This window comes from Penicillium antarcticum (assembly GCF_028974205.1).
Source record: "Penicillium antarcticum strain IBT 31339 chromosome Unknown utg000002l_segment0_segment0, whole genome shotgun sequence".
Lineage (NCBI taxonomy): Eukaryota > Fungi > Ascomycota > Eurotiomycetes > Eurotiales > Aspergillaceae > Penicillium > Penicillium antarcticum.
This window is the reverse complement of record NW_026695300.1, coordinates 3,381,329-3,401,215: the sequence shown is the minus strand read 5'-3', so window position 1 is coordinate 3,401,215 and position 19,887 is coordinate 3,381,329. Positions and strand designations below refer to the sequence as shown.

At 49.9% G+C, this 19,887-nt stretch overlaps 10 protein-coding genes across 10 annotated transcripts; 5 read left to right on the top strand and 5 right to left on the bottom strand.

Moving 5' to 3' along the window:
- Positions 1-1,288: 1,288 nt before the first annotated feature.
- N7508_002255 (uncharacterized protein) lies at positions 1,289-3,349 on the top strand (the record flags this gene model as incomplete). The annotated part of the gene is made up of 3 exons (XM_058460321.1): positions 1,289-1,471; positions 1,524-1,801; positions 1,855-3,349. The coding sequence occupies 3 exons, from the start codon at positions 1,289-1,291 to the stop codon at positions 3,347-3,349; spliced, it is 1,956 nt and encodes a 651-aa protein (XP_058323853.1).
- Positions 3,350-4,419: 1,070 nt separating this feature from the next.
- N7508_002254 (uncharacterized protein) lies at positions 4,420-4,767 on the bottom strand (the record flags this gene model as incomplete). Its single annotated transcript, XM_058460320.1, has 2 exons — positions 4,420-4,580; positions 4,629-4,767. 2 exons carry the CDS (start codon positions 4,765-4,767, stop codon positions 4,420-4,422), a joined length of 300 nt encoding a protein of 99 aa, XP_058323852.1.
- Positions 4,768-6,066: 1,299 nt separating this feature from the next.
- N7508_002253 (putative spindle pole body associated protein SnaD) lies at positions 6,067-8,580 on the bottom strand (the record flags this gene model as incomplete). The annotated part of the gene is made up of 1 exon (XM_058460319.1): positions 6,067-8,580. The coding sequence occupies one exon, from the start codon at positions 8,578-8,580 to the stop codon at positions 6,067-6,069; it is 2,514 nt and encodes an 837-aa protein (XP_058323851.1).
- Positions 8,581-8,889: 309 nt separating this feature from the next.
- On the bottom strand, positions 8,890-9,356 carry N7508_002252 (uncharacterized protein; the record flags this gene model as incomplete). The annotated part of the gene is made up of 2 exons (XM_058460318.1): positions 8,890-9,048; positions 9,108-9,356. 2 exons carry the CDS (start codon positions 9,354-9,356, stop codon positions 8,890-8,892), a joined length of 408 nt encoding a protein of 135 aa, XP_058323850.1.
- Positions 9,357-10,704: 1,348 nt separating this feature from the next.
- N7508_002251 (putative class III chitinase) lies at positions 10,705-11,667 on the top strand (the record flags this gene model as incomplete). The annotated part of the gene is made up of 1 exon (XM_058460317.1): positions 10,705-11,667. The coding sequence occupies one exon, from the start codon at positions 10,705-10,707 to the stop codon at positions 11,665-11,667; it is 963 nt and encodes a 320-aa protein (XP_058323849.1).
- Positions 11,668-11,861: 194 nt separating this feature from the next.
- Positions 11,862-13,965, top strand: N7508_002250 (alkaline phosphatase family protein; the record flags this gene model as incomplete). The annotated part of the gene is made up of 3 exons (XM_058460316.1): positions 11,862-11,936; positions 11,984-12,113; positions 12,173-13,965. The coding sequence occupies 3 exons, from the start codon at positions 11,862-11,864 to the stop codon at positions 13,963-13,965; spliced, it is 1,998 nt and encodes a 665-aa protein (XP_058323848.1).
- A 336-nt stretch (positions 13,966-14,301) lies between these two features.
- N7508_002249 (RNA-binding signal recognition particle subunit SRP54) lies at positions 14,302-15,988 on the bottom strand (the record flags this gene model as incomplete). The annotated part of the gene is made up of 2 exons (XM_058460315.1): positions 14,302-15,855; positions 15,911-15,988. 2 exons carry the CDS (start codon positions 15,986-15,988, stop codon positions 14,302-14,304), a joined length of 1,632 nt encoding a protein of 543 aa, XP_058323847.1.
- A 211-nt stretch (positions 15,989-16,199) lies between these two features.
- On the top strand, positions 16,200-17,090 carry N7508_002248 (rRNA-processing protein RRP15; the record flags this gene model as incomplete). Its single annotated transcript, XM_058460314.1, has 1 exon — positions 16,200-17,090. The coding sequence occupies one exon, from the start codon at positions 16,200-16,202 to the stop codon at positions 17,088-17,090; it is 891 nt and encodes a 296-aa protein (XP_058323846.1).
- A 274-nt stretch (positions 17,091-17,364) lies between these two features.
- Positions 17,365-18,095, bottom strand: N7508_002247 (ferredoxin family 2Fe-2S iron-sulfur cluster binding protein; the record flags this gene model as incomplete). The annotated part of the gene is made up of 3 exons (XM_058460313.1): positions 17,365-17,606; positions 17,666-17,772; positions 17,836-18,095. 3 exons carry the CDS (start codon positions 18,093-18,095, stop codon positions 17,365-17,367), a joined length of 609 nt encoding a protein of 202 aa, XP_058323845.1.
- A 171-nt stretch (positions 18,096-18,266) lies between these two features.
- Positions 18,267-19,855, top strand: N7508_002246 (mitofusin complex protein UGO1; the record flags this gene model as incomplete). Its single annotated transcript, XM_058460312.1, has 2 exons — positions 18,267-18,629; positions 18,707-19,855. The coding sequence occupies 2 exons, from the start codon at positions 18,267-18,269 to the stop codon at positions 19,853-19,855; spliced, it is 1,512 nt and encodes a 503-aa protein (XP_058323844.1).
- Positions 19,856-19,887: the final 32 nt, after the last annotated feature.

Below are 19,887 nucleotides of genomic sequence, written 5' to 3'. Positions count from 1 at the left end.
GGGGGGGTGCATGGAAAATGTGACCTGTATACTTTCCTCGGGTAAGACTTGACCCGCGTGATAGCTGCGAAAACTAGATGCTCTTTCGAAGTTCAGCGAAAGGAGGTGGCAAACACAAGACTTCACAGCCTCTGTACACGTAAATGTAGATATAGGGAGCATTCTGAATCCCAGAATGAAGTGGCACCCCCCAACACTCATGTGGAGTCAACAAAGTTATCGCGTGATCGAATACGCGTTTTAAGAACTGTAACCAAGGCAGTCAATACACGAGAAAGAATAAAAGTGGCTTAGTTGAAACAAGGCCCTTTACCCCCGAAATACCAGGTGGAATGGATCAGACTTACAGATCTGGCAGGATCAAACCCAGTCGAGACCAATCCGCACCGATGGTTCGCAGTAAGATGAGCTGCATTCCCCAACAACAAACTATCGATGATACTTCATTCAGGTGCCTGTCATCTACTTTCTCTTGCGAATCCAGGTCGATTGATCCTTACTGACAAGATCACCCCCTCGGTTCACGTGACCATGTGATTTGGGGCATTTTTCGGGGATTTGATAGAGGTCTGATAAGCAATAGTGATAGAATTGATTATTTAAATAGTTAGAAGTTAGTAGCCGGAGAACATTTCTGTCGATTATCATTAATGAACATAGATGTAGTTGTGGTGAGTTGTGGACTGCACGTCATCGAGGGATCTAGGGCTGCAAAAGCCGTCAACCTCACCTTCACCCTCCTCCAAAGCCGACCCTTCCATGCACGGAGAATAACACTGGATTCTTGGAAGATGAGAATGACATCTTCCATTCTCAGGGACTGAAACTAACTGACGTGTGTAGACTGCTCCACAGGGATACAACCAACCCTCCAATAAGCATCCCTAGCACAACAAGCTCCTCGACTGGGACATTCCTAATGATAGGTGATGGCCATCTTCCCAAGCAAAGTGTGAAGATCCGCTCAGGATTCTTCCCAGACCCCCTCGGATGTGACATTCCACCCCTCCACACTCTAACCGCGTCGACGCGCTCCAGGGCTAGGGAACCCTCCCATTATTTCCCTTTTTAGTCCCGGAGCGCTCCTCTTTCGTGAGCTCCGTATATTAACTACTCAACGCGCCATCTATGACATTTTAGTGTGTCTGCTTGTGGGTTGGATTTGGACCCGGCGCTTTTCTATACGCCAGTCCGTTACTTGCGACGTCTTCTTCCTTCGGCTTTCGCATACTTGGAAGCTTTGACGGATAAACTGCGGCCGCTATCAGCTTTCTGCACTGTCGCCATCATGGAGTCTGGTCTCTCGGTTCGGCCGAGGAAGGAAGGTACTTGGACGAAGCTTATCATATTCGTTGCCCTATACTTCCTTCTCTTCGAGTCTATTCTGGAAGCTGTGCTTGCTCTTTACCTCTACGGTAATGGACAGGTTGACTCTAAGATGACTTTGAGCGTTGTGCTATCACTGGTCGCAGTATGTTCCACCCGGTCCATGTTTCTTGCGCATCTTGCTAACTCTCTTCTAGTCGTTCTTATCGTTTCCTCTGGTCGGTCTGCAGAGCCTGGTCGCCTGGCAGTATAACAATATCGGCGGATTTGGTACGCAAAAGACTGTCTTGCATAACATATGCACTTATGTTCTTCGACTTGACCTCATGCTATGGCTGGCTACCAGCGTCGCTGGTTTAGTGGTTGTCGCGCAGCAGGTTTACTGTCTTCCCGAAGGGACAGATGCCAATTATTGGAGAGTCGGTATGAGCTGTGCTTTCCACCGAGCGACAGTAATTGTATCTGTGGTCTCAATGTATGTATAATGTCACTACGCTATCTACACATTCACTCACAATTGTTCTACAGGGTTACCGTCTGCACGATGTACTGTGCAAGAGAGCTTTGCGATCGCCCATATGATGTCTCTCTTCTCGGCATCTACAGACGCCCGGAAGTTCTTCGAGACGGAAGCATTCTATCAGGAAACAGCTGGGATAGTGAAGAGACACTCAAGAATGAGATTCTCTACCTTTGTCGCCAACATGACGGCAATGGAACTGGATACTCCTGGTCTGCGGATCCAATTGCCAACAGAGTCAACTGTCACCCCAGTATTCGACACCCTGCGCCTGTTCGCTTGCGCCCTCAGCTTCGAGTAAATACAGATCCTGGTTCTACCTATGGCGAGATTGTTTCTGGAACAACCATCTCCCCGGAAGACACTATGACCCGCATCTCACCCGGATCACACAGCCTTGCTAGCGAATTCTACCCTATCTCGCGCACCTCTACCATCATGACTTCGCAAACAGGAAATGAGCTACGCGCCCTACTATCTGACACGCCCGTTCCTAAGGTCCCAATGATTCCCCAAAAGTATACTGGCCACAAGAGACAAAAGTCGTCACTGTCATCTCTCAGGCGGTTCCTCCCAAAATCATTCCCATTGTCGCTGCCTTTATCATCGGACCCTCAAATCCGGGCCCTCGCAGACCCCAATTCTGCCTCAGATGTCGAAAAGCAGGTCGTGACACCAAACAGCATGCCCAAGAATGCATCTCATCCCACAACTCTTCAGGTCAACGGATCAAACAGCCAAGACGTCTCCCCAATCTCCCCAGCACAGGAACCAAGCCCCAAGATCCAAAAGAAAGACCACCCAGAAGGCCATACCCGAACAATGACAATGAACTCCGCCGACGCCCCAGAGGTCGTCCCATCAGCCCCGACAACACCGCCAAAAGTGCGCCGCTCGCAAACAGCATGCCCAATTCCAGCGTCACGAACTATCCACCACCCTCAATATCATCAACCCTTTCTACCAGGCCAACAAAGCCGCAAATACCCCCAATCCAGACGAGCCTCAGGGACCCCGATGCAAATGCCCATGAAAATGCACATGTCCCAACATGGCCAACCCCCGATGCGCCGCAGCACCACCGCCCAACCAACAGGCCTGCACTACCCATCCCGCAGCCCATCCTATCACTTCGACCCATCCCAAGTGCCCCGCCACTCCAACTCCCAATCCCAATACCACCCCAACCAAAATCTTCAACAATACATTATGCCTCAATCCACCCGCTGGAACAGCCAGCGCCGCTTCGACCCATCCCGCTCTATGCCTCCGACTCCCCGCCGCAATGATGTCGAGATCATTTACCCGAGTACCCGTCGTCCGCGCAGTAATACGCATGGCGGTGCAAGTGGTCCGCTCAGTTGTATTATGGAGACTGTTTCGAATCCGCGGGCTTCGGTTGATGAGGTTCAGGCTGGGAGGGTTTCTTTGGGGGGTGATGGTGGTGGATTGGATCAGACTACGTATCGAGGGGCGAATCGGACTAGTATTAGTTTTCACTGAGGGAAGGTGATGGAGTGAGATGATGAAAGAAGTATGGAGGTAAGGAAGGAAAGAGGGTAATCTTTGTGTCTATTTCTGCTGGTCAGATAGACGGGTTCGGTTGCTATGGTTTCCATTTGGTCGTTACTTCTAATGTTATGTCTTTATGATTTGTACTTGGGTGGAATGGATAATTAGCTTGTGTTAGTGAAGATACAATATCAATCGAAATCAATTCTATTACTTGCAGATAGAGCTTCTTTGTCCAATACTCTTTCGACATACGCTATGCCTTTTCAAAAGTCCGCCCCTGTCCCACTTCTAGCTAGCTTTTGTCATTCTATCTGATTGCTTTTCCATTCAGCTGCTTCGACCGTTCGCGGAGTGGTATAGCTGATTGTGGATTATTGAGACATGGAGAGAAAGTCGATAGCAATATTCACGGTAATCTAGACGCAGGCTCCGTACAGTACTCAACAGCAAAATTGGAGAAGGCAAGAGAATACTTTGCCTTCTCAATAATTCGACTTGAACTGATATTCTTAGGGCCTCAGATTGCGAGACCTTGGATCACGAGTATCAAAAACAGAGAAGATTACAGCTCAGTACGGGATACTAGCGCTGCTATTTCATTCCTTTGCCTCTTCTTGGAGGTCCCCGAGATTTCTGACGACGAAGATGAGGGAATGGTCATCCGACTCCAAAACGATTTCTCATTCCCAACTCGCACCCGACTAAACATGACTTCCGCATCCTCTAGCTTGCCTTGCTCATGCATACAAGACCGAGATCATTGACAATATCATGAGTGAAAGAATGATGTGGTCCTAGGGCTTTTTCAAAGGATTTCAGCGCCCTCGTGAACATCTGCTCTGCCTACAAACAGCTAGCATCGCTACAGCTCTGCGGAGCTACTTTCATCTTGATCTTGTCTTCAAGAATTGAAATTTGGCATCAAAGAGTTTATTGTACTAAGATCATCTTCAGATTTATGAATTTTCCGTTGCTTAAAGAGACATGAAAAGTCTCGTTCCCTATTTTGCCTGGGCTCATAGTAAGCGCCTTGGCGCTCACATGCCCTGAATCTCGTTTCACACAAATTCCATATTCCTCCTTTCAAACATATCAAAGAAGCTTGTTCGAATCCAATAGCCTAGTTGTGGCTCAATACTACGCCAGACGCGGGATTCAGCACCCCGGTTATGATCCCAGTCACCCTCTTCGAGAACCCCACCTGATTCCTTTGCTTGATCTAGGCACAATTCGAATGCGGCCGGAGATGGAAAAATCGAAAACTCACATCCCTGTTGAGCAAGTGTGCGATAGAGTTCATCCGCTCGGATAAGTACTTTCTCAAGCCGGGCTAGCATAGCATCGTTCTCCTGTTCTGCCTCGCGCCTCGATAGGCTAATAGCGGGATCGGTCCAAAGTACAAGCATGATGTCTTTGCAATAACGGAAATGAGTTTGCAAAAGAGTGGTAATCGCGTCATATGCTCCCCATAACACGTCGAGTTTTGAAGATATTTCGCTGTTGCTGGCAGTTGGATAAAGGTGCGGAAAATTGCAGTATATTATAGCAGAACTTGCACGAAATTGCTTTTCACCGGATACAACATCCTCACCGTTGATGTACCTAAATAGTACAATGTCAGATCAGATTGAATGCCTAGATCGAGCTTTCGTGGAACTTGAAAGACTCACTTCAGTCGTAATCTATCTAAAGATCAGGAGAACCGGTTATCTCCGGACAGAGTAGGGTGTAAAGCACATGTCATTTGACTCGCAGGAAATGCCGGAGCATCATTTCCACTGTCTGTGGATTGGCCTAGTAGAGTAGTCCAGGAAGAGTTGTTGTCGGAGTCCTGCCCTAAGCGTTGTACATTCAGCTGGATAACCCGGGAATCGTATGGATCCAAGCATTTTTTCATATCTCTCGGATGTCGGAAATCAGGCATGATATAGGAAAGAAGAAATGTTGAGCAAGATTAGGCCGCGGAAACCGTCGCCTCCTGCTACTCGGTCGCGGTGGCTTACCCGAGGCGGCAGTTTTACCGTCACCTAGATAACTAGAAAACATAGACGGTTCCAACAGTCAAAAATTAGCAGTTTGAATAGTGGAAAATTGTTAATGAAAGCCTATTGTTGGAATTGTCTATGTAATTGTCTATTAGTTGCTCACTTCCTCAGCGTTCAGCATTGATTTCCGCTGTTTGATAACATGAGGAACTGTGACGACAACCAAAATACCGGCACAAATAGGGCTGCAGAAATCGTGGATGATGTTCATGTGCCTCGTAGAATCTATGGAATATAGTATGCATTTTCAACATCTACTGAAAAGCTATGCACAACTTCGATTTTGGTTTTCCCTTTAGCACAGAATCAGAAAGTGTTTTAATTGCCTCTGCAATCTTGAGGGCGATCCTTTCTGCAGGCGACAGTACCACAGTCAAAATTAACAAGACGCATAGAGCATGTAGTGTTTAGTACAAGAATCAATTAATTGAAGCTCGAAGCAACATACAGTTTTCCCAAACGGGCATCAGAGAAAGAGCAAAAGTCACATACATACACCCAGAGCCCATGCCAGGAACGAACTGATAACCAACCCAACGCCGCTGAAAGAACCAATAACACAATGCAATACAATACAGAGCCACACGCAAAATCGTACATCAAGTCTCAGTAGAGCACACCACGGATATCAAAACAAGACAATACAAGGCATGATGAGGACTAAGCCTTAGCCTCTCCACTTCTAGACTTGTGCTTCTGGACATACTTGTATCGGTAAGCCTGTCCACTCTTGCCCTCGCCATCTTTCCGGCGGTTCTCCTTCCCCTCTGCAAGAGGTCCGGGTCCGCGACCTAGTTCCTTTTCACCCCAGCTCATCATAAGAGCCTTGGCCATGCGATCCCGTTCCTTGAGGAGGAGGTCGACACGCCGTTCCCATTCGCGTTCGCGCTTGTCGACTGATAGTGCGATACGCTGGTCAACTGCAGCGGACGTTTCGTCCTTGGCGGCGATGACGGCTTCTAGACGCTTGAGTTCTGTTTTAAAGGCTTTGCGGAGGTGTGTTTCTTGGTTTGTGGTTGTTGAGCGGAGGCTTTCTAGCTCGGTGCGGAGGTCTGCTTCGCGTTGTTCGGCTGATGTGAGGAGGTTGCGGATTTTGCGCATTGATTCGGCGTGTGAGGCACGGAGCGTTGATACTGCGGTTGAGTGCGCTGTTTGGAGGCTGCGCAGTTGGCTTTGGTAGTTTGCTTCCATAGCGGCTGTGTCGACTTGTTTTGTTTCTGGGACTGGGGGCGGGCTGGGTGGTTCGGCTAGCTTGTCTTCTTGTAGACGGGTAATTGTCTCTAGGGCTTCGGCGTGACCTTCCTTTGTCTGGGTCAGATCGTGTTGGGATTTGTTGAGAGCCGTTGTAAGCTCCTCTACCCTGTTGGAGAGTCGGCGGTTTTCTGTCTCAATGGTCTTGATGAGAGACTGGGTCTCGGTAGATTGAGCACGGAGACGGTCTGTTTCGGCATCTGCGGCTTTTTGCGCAGCGTGTGTCTCCTGCAGTTCCTGTTGGAGTCTTGAAACCTCCTGCTGGAGTTTTACAATTCCCTCTTGTTGTGATTGTTGTGATTCCTGGACAGTTTGGACCTCGGTAAGCTTGTCCTTTGGCTGTGACAATGATGAGAATGCACCATCCACGGGGTCCACATCTCCATGCCCCAGATCCTTGATTAAGTCGAGAATCTCGCTGTACGTGCTGTGCCCAGTGATAGGCAAATCTGCAGCTGCAGCTTTCAGGGCACTTTCTTGGGCCTCGATCTGAGACTGGACGCGAGTAAGATCCGCCTCTAGCGAGGTGTTCTTCTCTTCTAGTGGCCGATTTCTGTCTTCCAAAGTGATAAAGCGTTCCTCCAGGACTTGGTAGTCATTGTGGGCGCGCTCCAGCTGCGTCTCGAGCTTCTCATTTTCTAACCCGAAATCATCAATCTGAGCCTGGAGTTGATCAATCTCCAAGTTCTTCTCCTGCAACTGGGCATCTCTGTCCCGAGTGACTTCCTTGAGTTTGGCGAATGTCTCATCGAGAGTAGCATCTCGCGCTTTCGATTGCTCTTGGGACATGGTAAGCTGTTGACGCAGGTGGGCAATTGTCTCCAACCGCTCAGTATCCAGGGAACTCTGCGAATCACGATTTTGAAGCTGTTGTTGCATCTCTCGAATTTGTTCCAGAAGAGAATTGAGATCTGCTCCGCCCATATTAGACTGGTGCAACATTTTTTCACGTTCCTCGTTCTGCTTTTGCAGTGACCGGATCTGCTCACGGAGCATCGCCTCGTCGCTTCCCTTGGCATGGACCTCGTCCAGAAGAGCAGCCTTGTGCTGCAACTCCGTCTGTAAGTGACGGATCTGCTCGCCGGCTGAAACAGCCTCAAGTACACGGGTGCGATTCTGTTGCAATTGATTGTCTCGTTCTCTCACGGTCTGTTCCAACTGTTCAATTCGGCGGCGCAAATCCTCGCGATCATTCGCACCATTACTTGACGAAATGGACGACTTGCGGGCGGAAGGAGAGGGCTGGTCTTGGCGCTGGAATTCGTCGTCGTCAGGGTACTCTTCGATATCCTCAAGATGCGTCGAGTCTTTGGGAAGTGCGCTTGTTCTGTGCAACAAATGCGAGGGGGTCGACATGTCCACTGGTGGCTCGAATTCACTGTATTCAGCCGAATCCGCCTCTTCTTCAATCGCAGGTTGTTTGGATTTCCGGAATGACCGTCGCAATGATCCGTACTGTACTTCAGCGTCCTCATCGTCGTGGATCTCTCCGTCCAGATCGCCCATTAAATATTTCTCCAAGTTTGCGGTGAAGTCTTCCGGGCCCCCAACATCAGATAGTTTATCTTCAATGTCTTTATGGAAAGGGGGCAAGGTTTCCTCGTTTCCCTCCAGAGCAAAGTGGCCACTGGGGAAGTTGCTAAAATCCAAGGTGTAATCGGCGAGTCGCGCATCGAGATCTGAGCCAGTTGGACTTTCGGGAGTCACGGGGCGGGAAACATTTTGTAGTTCGTTGTCTGAATGGTCGTTCTCTTTCGCTACGACGCGCTCGGTCGTGGGAGTTTCGGCGGGGAGCGGGGAGTCCGGAGGGCTGGACAGGTTTTGCGGAGGGGAAGAAGGCATGAACAGGGGAGTCACTAGTGTAGATTGCCCAATGGTGTCATGGGAGGTTGGGAAAGGCGAGGTATAGCCCGTGTTGGCCATTGTCGCGTTTCGGGATGCGCAACGAGCGCAAAAGGGAGCGCAAAGAGCGCGATGGGGGGAAAACCAGAGGCTAGATACAGTCCGCGTAGCTACGGTAATAGAGGCAGACGCAACGTCTAAGCAAAAAAAGATAACAATAACAATTGCGGGGGATGTTCAAGAGAAAGAATGAAGAGCATCGTGAATGGGTGCGTTAACGCCTCAGGCCGCAATGTTTACGTGCCCGTTTGGGCCAAGCGGGGCCTTTTTACATCTGCATACATTTGCCTATGCATCGCTGCCTGCAATTGAATTTGTATTCATGCATAATTACGCACATGTTTTCCATTCTTCAAATCCTGGGGGGACTACCGAGGGGTCCTGCGACTGACTGCGTCGTTTACTCTCCATACCCTCTTGATGCTCAATCTCATCCCGCTCGATAGCTGCTTTTCTTTCGGCACGGCCACCTTTTGAGGCAATGGCATGCTATTTTTTACAAGAGAATAGTTAGCCCAAAAATTGTTTGCTGAGATTGAATTGCATACCTGCTTCTCTCTATCCATATCATGAAAACCACCCACGCCTCGGGCTTTGCCGCCTTTCTTTCCACCCTTTTGACCCATTGCCGAAAGCTCGTCGTGCGACCGATTTGCAAAGTTTCCGGGGTTTGGATGTGCATGAGACGGTGCTGCAGTGGCAATACTTCGCCTACTCAGTCCAATACCCACTGGTCGTACCGTCGGAGCCAGTCGAGTGAATGGACGTGACAGATGCGAAAATCCGACCAAGGCCATGATGATATTTAATGGTGTTCAAGTATAAGAGTTTGCAATTTTGAGATATGTTGGTGGTCAATGAATGACCTAATAACCCATACAGTATATGTAGTCCATGAAAGGCTCATAGTCGCCTCCGTCGCCTCATCGAATCGTCAGCTGAGGCGATATCTACTGATCTATTAAAGGTTCTTCATATGGGAGACATATTATTTGTTCATGCTTTGAAGTAACCACCATGGGAGACATTTGCCTGCCCAGGATAGCAAGGTGGCTGCCGCTCGACATAACTTGCTGGAGCACTGGTCCAGTGTTTGATGTCATACCCAAAGGCTTTGTACTGGGTGTTGAAGCCATGGTTTTATCATACAGGCGGTTTTCTAGTACCATAGGCGATCTTTTTGCTGCCTCAGTGGTGTTCATTCTGTTCTCACGAGCCTTGAGAAGAAGGGCTATGTACTCATTCGCCCCATCCGCATACTATATGGAATTGTGCCTATATCGTTCTGGATTTTATCAGTTGATCAACATGATATATTAAGTTCGTTTTCTTCGAAATTGCTTTAGGTAACATGCCAGCAACTGAAGGGCAGATTACAAAATTGATTTCCTGTATAAACTTGGCAGTAGTACGCCCACGCACATCTACCTGACCAATTTTGAGGTGATATTCTTGTACAATTGGCCATGGATATTAGCCTATTTTCTTTTTGATATGTTACTTATCAATTCAATCATGCCACTTTAAGCCCTAGGCTGCCCAGGGTATACACCAGCTGGTTTAGATAATTACGTCAATTCCTTTCATGAAGACATTAAATATAGCATCTTTCCTTGGCGGATTTGGCCTCAACAAAAGATGCCACACAAGTATGCACCCCAAATAATCCATAGAGATATGTAAAAGCAGAAATTGACCTTTGACCCAACTTAGGAAAAGGAATTTGAAACACTTTTTACAGCACGCATAATTTGAGAAAGACTGAATCATCTACCATTATGTTAGGATTTCTAAGAAAAGAAAATAGGCTTCGTTGTGGACAAAGAATATTCTTGTTTACGGTGGTCCATACCCAGGGGGGGCGAAGAGGTTCATGAGTGGAAGACGAAGTGAGGCGATTTCCCCATGACTTCCTTCACTCAGGATTAAGATGCCGATTTGGGTTTATCGAGCGCAGGTGTTGCGACCTATGACTTTGATGTTGCAGTGATATTGATCGGGTGATATATTTAGTGCCGTATTATGGCCCGGGGGATCTAAATAGGCGCCTGAGATTTAAGGACTTGTTATCCCCACATCCGCATCTTCAACTCCCAGCGCGTATCTGCAATATTTAGACTATATTTCACCCTTGCGACATTCAGAATGCCACCTATTCAAGGCGGCGTCGGCGAGCGCCCGCGGGTGATCTTGTACCACCAAACACTGATCCCTAGTGGGAGCCAATATGTGTCCATGCTCCCACTCCTCGAGAACAACACGGGCATCTCGCATGTTATTATCGCTGCATTCCACCTGAATGATCATCCAGAGAATATCACTCTCAACGATGATCCGCCCGCAAACCCCAAATTCGACCCCCTGTGGGCCGAGGTGCCCCTCCTCCAGCAGCGAGGCGTCAAAATCATGGGCATGCTAGGAGGTGCCGCACCGGGCTCCTTCACACGACTCGACGGAAGCCAAGACCAATTCGAGACTTTCTACACTCCTTTCCGGGATGTGATCCGCCGTCATGGCTTGGACGGGATTGATCTCGATGTAGAAGAAAGCATGTCTCTACAAGGCATCATCCGGCTCATTGACCGCCTCAAAGCCGACATGGGCGATGAATTCATCATCACCATGGCGCCTGTCGCCGCAGCTCTCTTGGGCATTGGCAACCTGTCAGGCTTCGACTACCGTGAACTCGAGCAGGCTCGTGCCTCGAAGATCAGTTGGTACAACACTCAGTTCTACAATGGCTGGGGCCCCGCCGAAGATTCACGCATGTATGCTGCTATGGTCGCTCAGGGCTGGTCTCCGCGACGACTCGTTTATGGCCTGTTAACAAACCCGGGCAATGGATCGCAGGGTTATGTGTCGCAGGAAAAGATTGGACCGGTCTTGGCTACGTTGATCGAGCAGTTTCCCAATTTTGGTGGCGTTATGGGGTGGGAATATTACAATGCTTTGCCTGGTGACCAGCAGAAGCCGTGGCTGTGGGCTGCTCAGATGACATTGAGCATGGGTATGAAGGACGTCGTTATGGCTGCTCGTCAGCTGTTGGCTGGGCCGATGGCCAGCACACTCAATAGTTTGTTTCAAGACATGATGAACCAGAGACGGTGAATATAAAGCATAGCATCATAATGTTTTGGTGTTTGACTGCATAAATGTTTACACTGCGCACGGACGTTTTGTGTTATTCGAGCCTCTGGTCGACGTCATCACAACTTCCTTGACTTCATTATCTCTGATACTCTTATATACCTACTCAACTACTCAACTAGAATGACCCAGTAACTACCTTGCAATTGGTTTCAATGGCTTACCTCCACAGTGTAGCTGCCATTAGTTCAACGGCCATTCGACTTGGGGCCTTGATCTTTCTGAGATGGGTATGGATTCCTTGACTACTCAATGGATACGAACTGACAGTGAATAGATCCCTGGTCCTCCGTTTGGTCCGCTCGTTTTTACTTCACTAGCAGTGTATCTGTCGTCGCTGTTCTCTTTAATGAAGGATGAACAATCTAATGAGCCTCGGAGAGAAAAAGGGCGTGATCGCCCAACTAGTGAGTCTACACACACCTCTCTTGCAATGGAACATTTTTTTTTAACTTTGTTGTTACAGAGAGCAAGCCAGCATCTCATTCAATCAAACCCGCTGATTCCGCGCTGAGGACGTTGCTGACAGGGGTGCCATCTGCCAGTTCCCCGCTATGGACGTGGACGACTGCATTAATTAACGTTGGCTTGGCATTGTTGACTCTTGATTTTCTGATCCGTGGCTTTGTGCTTTACCCTACTACAAATGCTACATTTGCACGGATTGGATATGTCTCTCCAACCACGGCCAACTTGGTCTTTCGAGAGCCAGACTTGGCTCAATTGCCAATGGTGGTCTCATATCAAGATATCACCTCTCAAAGCCTTGGAACATGGGCCGAAGAAGGCATTGTTTACACATTGGATGAGAGCACAGACTTCACTGCTGCAGTGACCTTGAAAGATTTGAAGCCATCAACACATTACCGATATGCGCTGTCCAACAACCGGTCTGGGACATTCCTCACAGCACCAAGACCTGGATCTCCAGAATCAAGTCGGCTGTCATTCGTAACATCAAGCTGCATCAAACCAAACTTCCCCTACAGCTTACTCCGACATCCATTACGAGTCCCAGGCATCGAGCAAATGACCGAAGCTCTGGCCAAATTGCCAACCCTACTTCGCCCATCGTTCATGCTATTCCTAGGCGATTTCATCTACATCGATGTACCTATACGCTTTGGATTATCCATGTCCCATTACCGCAGCGAGTATAGACGGATATACTCATCACCATCATGGAAGAGCGGCCCACCAGAAGACCGAGCCATCGACCTACCCTGGATCCATACACTAGACGACCACGAAATCCAAAACGATTGGGCTAAGGGTAACAGAACAGCCCCATACCCAGCGGCCGCGGATCCTTTTATCCATTACCACGTAAAAGCCAACCCACCAGTCCCAAAATCGCCGTTCGCACCCTCAGACAACGTAACCTACTTCGCCTTCATCCACGGCCCAGCCTCATTCTTCATGCTGGACACAAGAACATACCGGACAGAACCATCCCACGAAAACTCCACAATCCTCGGCTACGCCCAGCTCCAATCCCTCTTAACTTATATCTCAACTCCAGAGCCAGCAGGAACACACTGGAAAATCATCTCCTCTAGCGTCCCCTTCACAAAGAACTGGCACGTAGGAACAGCAGATACATGGGGCGGATTCATAAACGAACGAAACAAAGTCTTCGAAGCAATGTGGCAAGCTGAGCGCACACTCAACGTCCGGATAGTCCTGCTCAGTGGAGATCGGCACGAATTCGCAGCAACTCGATTCCCTGACCCGGCACTCAATCTCCCCGCATCCAGCCTTCAACCTAACACGCCGGGGATGGGCGTACACGAATTCAGCGTCGGCCCGTTGAGCATGTTCTACCTCCCCATCCGCACATACCGCCAAACAGACTTCGAGGATGTGGCAGTGAAGTATGTACCAGAGGGAAACAGTAAATTCGGACTTGTTGATATTGCGGAAGAAGTGGAAGATCTGGAACCTGACTCTACGGCACCGGTGCCGGTGCGCAGTTCTGTTCTTACTTATTCGCTTTATGTTGATGGTGTTGTTGTTTGGAAGTATCGCCTCTTTTTGCCGTTGGATCCGGATCAGGATGGTCGTGCTCTAGCTTCCTTTTCGGATCATGAAAGGGCTTTGAGATTGCCTCCTGGTCGTGTTGTTGAGGATCGAGTTGAAGAGCATTGGGGACATGTTGTTGGAGGTTCTGTTGGGAGGATCCCTGAGGTTGCCAAGTCCTTTGTTGAGATGGGAATGGGGTTCTTTCATGATTTTGCAGACCGAGTTCAGCAGACTTGAAGCCCTATCAGAGTCATATTTTTGGTTAGACTGATATATTTCCATCTTTCTTGGTCTTGGCCGGTTCAAAAGATTATAGGTCTCTAAGATACAATATGAACGTTTAAATTAAGGTAGTCTTTACTATACTTCTGAATTAACAACATAAAACAAAACCCCCTTGTTTGGGATGGTATATATGGTAAAGTTAGCGTTCAATATCAGACTTTGACTCATGTACAAAATTACAGATAACGTTAAAAGGAAACGCCAAACACCAGCCCAGATGCTAAGTAGATGAGCCAGCGATTCCATATGAAAAGCAAGAGAACAGATGATAGACCCTCAGCCCCGATCTTAACGCCCTCCTCTGCCACGTCCGCCGCCGCCACCACCACCACCACCACCACCACCCATACCGCCCATCAACCCACTCATTTGGCTCATCATGCTCTGCAGATCCATGCCGCCAAGGTTTGGCATGCCACCACCACCCTGTCCACCGCCCATCATCTGCATCATCTTGGCCATGTCGGGCATGCCGGGCATACCACCCATACCACCCATACCGCCCATACCGCCGGCACCACCCATGGAAGCCATGCGCTTCTGCATAGCGGCCATCTGCTGGTCCTTGTTTCCGCCCTTCATCATGTTCTGTGCACGCTGCATCTGCTTCTTCTGGCCGCCAACACGCTTGGCCATACCAGCCATCATGCGGTGCTGGGAGAGGACATCCTCGACCTCGCGGACTGTGGTACCACTGCCATGGGCAATACGGACCATACGGCTGGGCTGCTCGACGAAGTTCTTGCCATCGCCGTCCAGCTCGGCTGCTGTCATGCTGTCAAAGATGTAGATCATGCGGCGCAGCTTCAACGAACCGTCCTCGTCATCCAGACCCTGGGTCATGTTTGACAGACCTGGGATCATGCCGGACAGTTTAGACAAGGGGCCCATCTTCATGATAGATGTGATGTTCTCGCGGAAGTCACGAAGTGTGTAGATACCCTCTGCAATGTGCTTGTATGTTTCCTTGGCGCCGGCAGAATCCTTGGTGATAGCTTGGACGTGCTCAACAAGTCCAGCAACATCTCCCATGCCGAGTAGCTTCTGAACGAAGGCACGGGGCTCAAATCTCTCCAGGTCCATCATGTGCTCACCAGTACCCAGGAAGATAATGGGAGTGTTGGTTGCGGCGACAGCAGAAATAGCACCACCACCAGCGGCATGACCGTCGGTCTTAGTAATGATAATAGCACCAAAGTCTGCCGTGGCCTTGAAGGCAGCGGATTGAGCCTCAGCAGATTGACCGATTGTGCTATCCAGCACGAGAATGGTCTGATCTGGTGTAACAGCGGTCTGAATCTGGGTCATTTCGGTAAAGAGCTCCTCCTCCTGACGGTGACGACCACTAGTATCGACAATAATGATATCGAATCGCTCCTTCTTGAACTTAGCCACACCCTCGGCGGCCACAACGGCAGGATCCGTCTGTGTCAGACTACCGTAGTATGGAATCTTTGCCTTGGTGGCGTTCTGCTTCAGCTGATCGAAGGCACCAGCACGGAAGGTATCCGCGCAAACCAACGCTGTCTTGAATCCACGTGTCTGATAGTGACGGGCGAGCTTTGTACATGTCGTCGTCTTACCCGCACCCTGCAACCCAACAAACATGATCACGTTTGAGCGGCCCTTCTTGGGACGGAAAGAGTCTGCATGGGGGTCAACCAGCTTGACCAGCTCATCGAAGACGGTCTTCTGGATCAATCGCTTCTTGTTGACTGCGGCCGGAAGGGAGGCGAAGTTGACGCTGGCTTTAATCGACTTGCGGAGGGTGCCCACGAGACGGACGTTGACATCTGCGGAGAGAAGAGCGGCGCAAATTTCCTTGATCATATCATCGAAGGCCTAGCATTGGATTAGCAAGGTGGACATACGACATGTCATGTTGAACAAGACGTACTTTTTCATCAAGGTTATTCGACCTCGTCATGTCATTGACGGCGGCGTTAATACGCCGCCCTAGATCTTGAAGAACCATATTGAATGTGTATGTGAAGAAGATTCAAAGAGAAAAACAATAGAGCAGTGGAGGGGTGAGGGTGAAGCACGAAAGACCAGAGAGGCAATGTGGAGGGGCCAATCGGAGAGCAGACGACTTTCACCGCCCCCAAAAAAAGTTGATACTGCATCTTTTGGATCAACGCGGTGACTTTCTTTTCACTTTCACCATTCTACATAATTTTGTTGCAATGGCTCCTAGTTATTCTAAGAAGCGCAAGGTCCTTGATGGCCTCAAGGGCAAGACCGGTCGCACCAAGAAATTCCGCAAGCAGCGTGATTACCACAGCAGCTCCGAGGAGGAGAGCGACAATGAGAACTTCGCCGCCGTCAATCTTGAAGACTCGGATGCCGAAGACGATGGTGGTGTTTCAGTGAACAAGAAGGCCACACCTGAGCCTCCTGCGAAGAAGAAGAAGACAAGCTCAGCACCCACGCCGAAAAAATCAGAGGAAGAATCAGACATCACCGACGATGAGGAGATTGAACTAGACGACGAAGATCTCGAAGATCTTGAAGATGACGACGAAGAGAACAATGCCTCTGGATCGGACGAAGACCACCCCGCCGCCACAGGCGCCAACCGTGGCCGATCCGTCCCCAAGCGCAACGACCCTACCGCATTCTCAACCTCCATCTCCAAGATTCTGGCAACAAAACTTCCCACATCCGCACGGGCTGATCCCGTTCTTTCAAGAAGTCAGTATGCCGCAAAGCTATCCAGCGAGGCAGCGAACGAGAAGCTCGACAAAGCCGCGCGGGCTAAGATGCGCGCCGACAAGAAGGAAGAAATGGACCGTGGTCGTATCCGTGATGTGATGGGTATCAAGCGAGGAGTGACTGGTCAGGTCACCGAGGAGGAGAAGCGTGTGCGCAAGATGGCCCAGCGTGGTGTTGTCAAGCTATTCAACGCTGTGCGCGCGGCTCAAGTCCGGGGTGAGGAAGCAGCCAAGGATGAGCGCAAGAAGGGCACAATTGGTATGGGAGAGCGTGAGAAGGCTTCTAACGAGGTCAGCAAACAAGGATTCCTTGAGTTGATCAACGGAAAGAAGGGAAAGCCTTTGAATATCGAGGAGGCGTAAAAGTTGGACCTACGATTACCCATGGCATGTTTCTGGCGTTGTGATGGTTTTTGTGTATATTTTTCTTTACATTGTAATACAATTGCTCTTGTGGAGACTTGTTCTTTCAACATAGTACAGGAGATGTTCCATTTTGCGATATAGCGCAATTGTGCATGATGTGTGAGTTAAATAGTAGAATACATAGTCCAATTGGACTAAAGCCTCTTGGCTTGATGCCGATCTGAAGTGAATTCGTTCAAGATCCTAGTGTCTTCCGAACCTCTCCCCGTATTTATTTCGACTCGAAGTCGCTTGCTTGTAGGTTTCGTGTCATAGTCGGCAGTCGCACGACCAAACCCTCCATATCCTTGGTCATGATCACCTGGCAGCCCAGTCGGGATGTCTCAGTCAGGCCGAATGCCAGATCCAGCATGTCGTTCTCGTCATCCGACGGCTCCTCCATTTGGTCAAACATGTCGGGGTCCTCCACAATTACATGGCAGGTTGAGCAAGCACAAGATCCACCGCAGGCACCTGTTGAAAGCGTTGAGTTAGTAATGGTGCATATAAGGAATATTGTTGGTCCAACATACCCTCCATCTCGAGATCATTGGCCTGGGCGATGTCTAGTAAGTTGTCGCCTTCGGCAACCTGAAGTTTGATCTCACTGCCATCCTTATCGATGAATGTGATGTTGATCCTGGAAATGTATCAGCATGCCGCAGGGACAAAGCGCATGGAGAGCGCGGGCCGGTGAACATACTCTTCACCGGGCTTCGGCGGCGTGACATGGCCATGCGCAGCTTGTGCGGTCACAGAGAAAGAGCGACAGGCTGCACTATATCCTTTCCATGACGATTGTAGGGTCCGGGGTGCGGGCAAAGTTGACCGAGGCTGTGTTGTGGTTCCGATAGTCCTCGTTGAGGAACTCAGGTATCTCCGCGATTGAGTCAAACAGATGTCGGAGGTGGCAGTCTTTGGCACACGGCACAATTGCTGGCCGACTTGACGCCAGAAAGCCATTTTGAGAGAAATGAACGAGCAGATGCAGAGGGGAAGAGAAAAAAGAGGATCCGGGGAGAGTTGGGAGTGATCGTCCAATGGCCGCGGAGGGAAAAAAAAGACTGACAAAGCTGCGGACATTCCACTTCCCGACTTCCTTTCCCCGACATCTTTATCCCCGAACCCATCAACATGACGACTCGTGAAGGGATCAATCCCTTGCGGCCTTATTATATCCCCCCGTCGGGCCTGTCGCCAGCTTCAAATGCTCCGCCCGAAGTGACTTCGCCGTCATCGGCCCAGGTTTTCGGGAGCACGGCGCGCGACCTCATCCCGGACCTTGACTATGCCGACTATTTGGAAGCCTCGCCATCGGTATCCGACTGGGTTCGCGATAACTTGAACCGGGCCCTAGTGCGCTACACTAAGGTCCTGACTGCCCAGCCGTTTGATGTCGCCAAAACCATCTTGCAGGTGTATGTCGTGCCCGACGCCGCCGATGAGCAATGGGATCGGAAGTCGACACCGGGAGCTAGCGGTAGCTCTTACGACTCGGTAAGAGTGAAATTTTGGACAGCAGATATAACTCTGCGTTATATACCACATCGGATCACTGACAATTTTGCGTATAGGAGTCTGAATCATCAGATGACGAGAGCAGTTACTTCACCTCAGCAGCTCCTCCGACACCGACGCCGAGTACACCCCGGTCTCGCAAGTCAAGACAACATATTACCGACCGCAGTGGTTACATACGACCAGAGTCTGCGGCAAAGCCTGCATATGCGTTGTCTCTCAAGAACTCGAACTCCCTGACCGAAGTTCTCTCCCAACTATGGTCCTCCAGTGGCCCCTCCTCCCCCTGGAAGGCCTCCAACGCTACTTTCATGTACTCCCTTCTTCTACCGACCTTGAACACATTCATTCGCAGCCTTTTGTCGGCAATTGTCGGTCTTCCCGAGGATGACATTTCCTCGTCGATGACAGCCGACATTTTGACCGCATCTTCTCCCCTGATGACGTTGATTCTATCATTTATTTCATCGTCACTTTCCGCCCTCATTCTAGCTCCTATCGACACCGCTCGCACATTCTTGATGCTCACGCCAGCCACACATGGCCCGCGGTCCCTCGTGCGAGCTATCCGCCAGCTCCCCACTCCCAACAGTACAATCCCCTCACATCTTGTGCCTATCACAGTCTTGCACTCAAGTCTCCCCAACTTCATCATGACCTCGACCCCACTCTTCCTCAAATCTTACCTTTCTATCGACCCTCTCCTTAACCCTAACACATGGAACTTGTGCGCATTCCTTGGCTCCGGCCTCGAGCTTGCCGTACGGTTCCCGCTTGAGACTGTGCTCCGTCGCGCCCAGATTGCCACATACACCTCCTTGAGCCTGCGCCAGAAGTCGTCCGGTGGTAGCATCCGCGCGGCATCTATTGATGCTTCCGACGTTGAAACCATTGTCCCAACCCCGCGCACCTACCGCGGAATCATTGGCACAATGTGGCACGTCGTTTATGAAGAGGGCGTTAGCTCCACACCATCCGATACGGAGCGGGCCCAAACCCTCCTCGGTCAACCATCCTCCCAGGAACAGCTCAAGAAGCGCAAGCAAGGCCAGGGTATCCAAGGTCTGTACCGTGGTTGGCGCATTGGTATGTGGGGTATCGCCGGTATCTGGGGTGCCAGTCTACTCGGCGGAGTAGCGGGTGGCCCAGAAGACGAAGTGACGACAAGAGGCGGCCACGGCCGATCCAGCGGTGGACGCTTCTAATCGAAAAACGGGCCTTCAATTTGAAGCAAAAC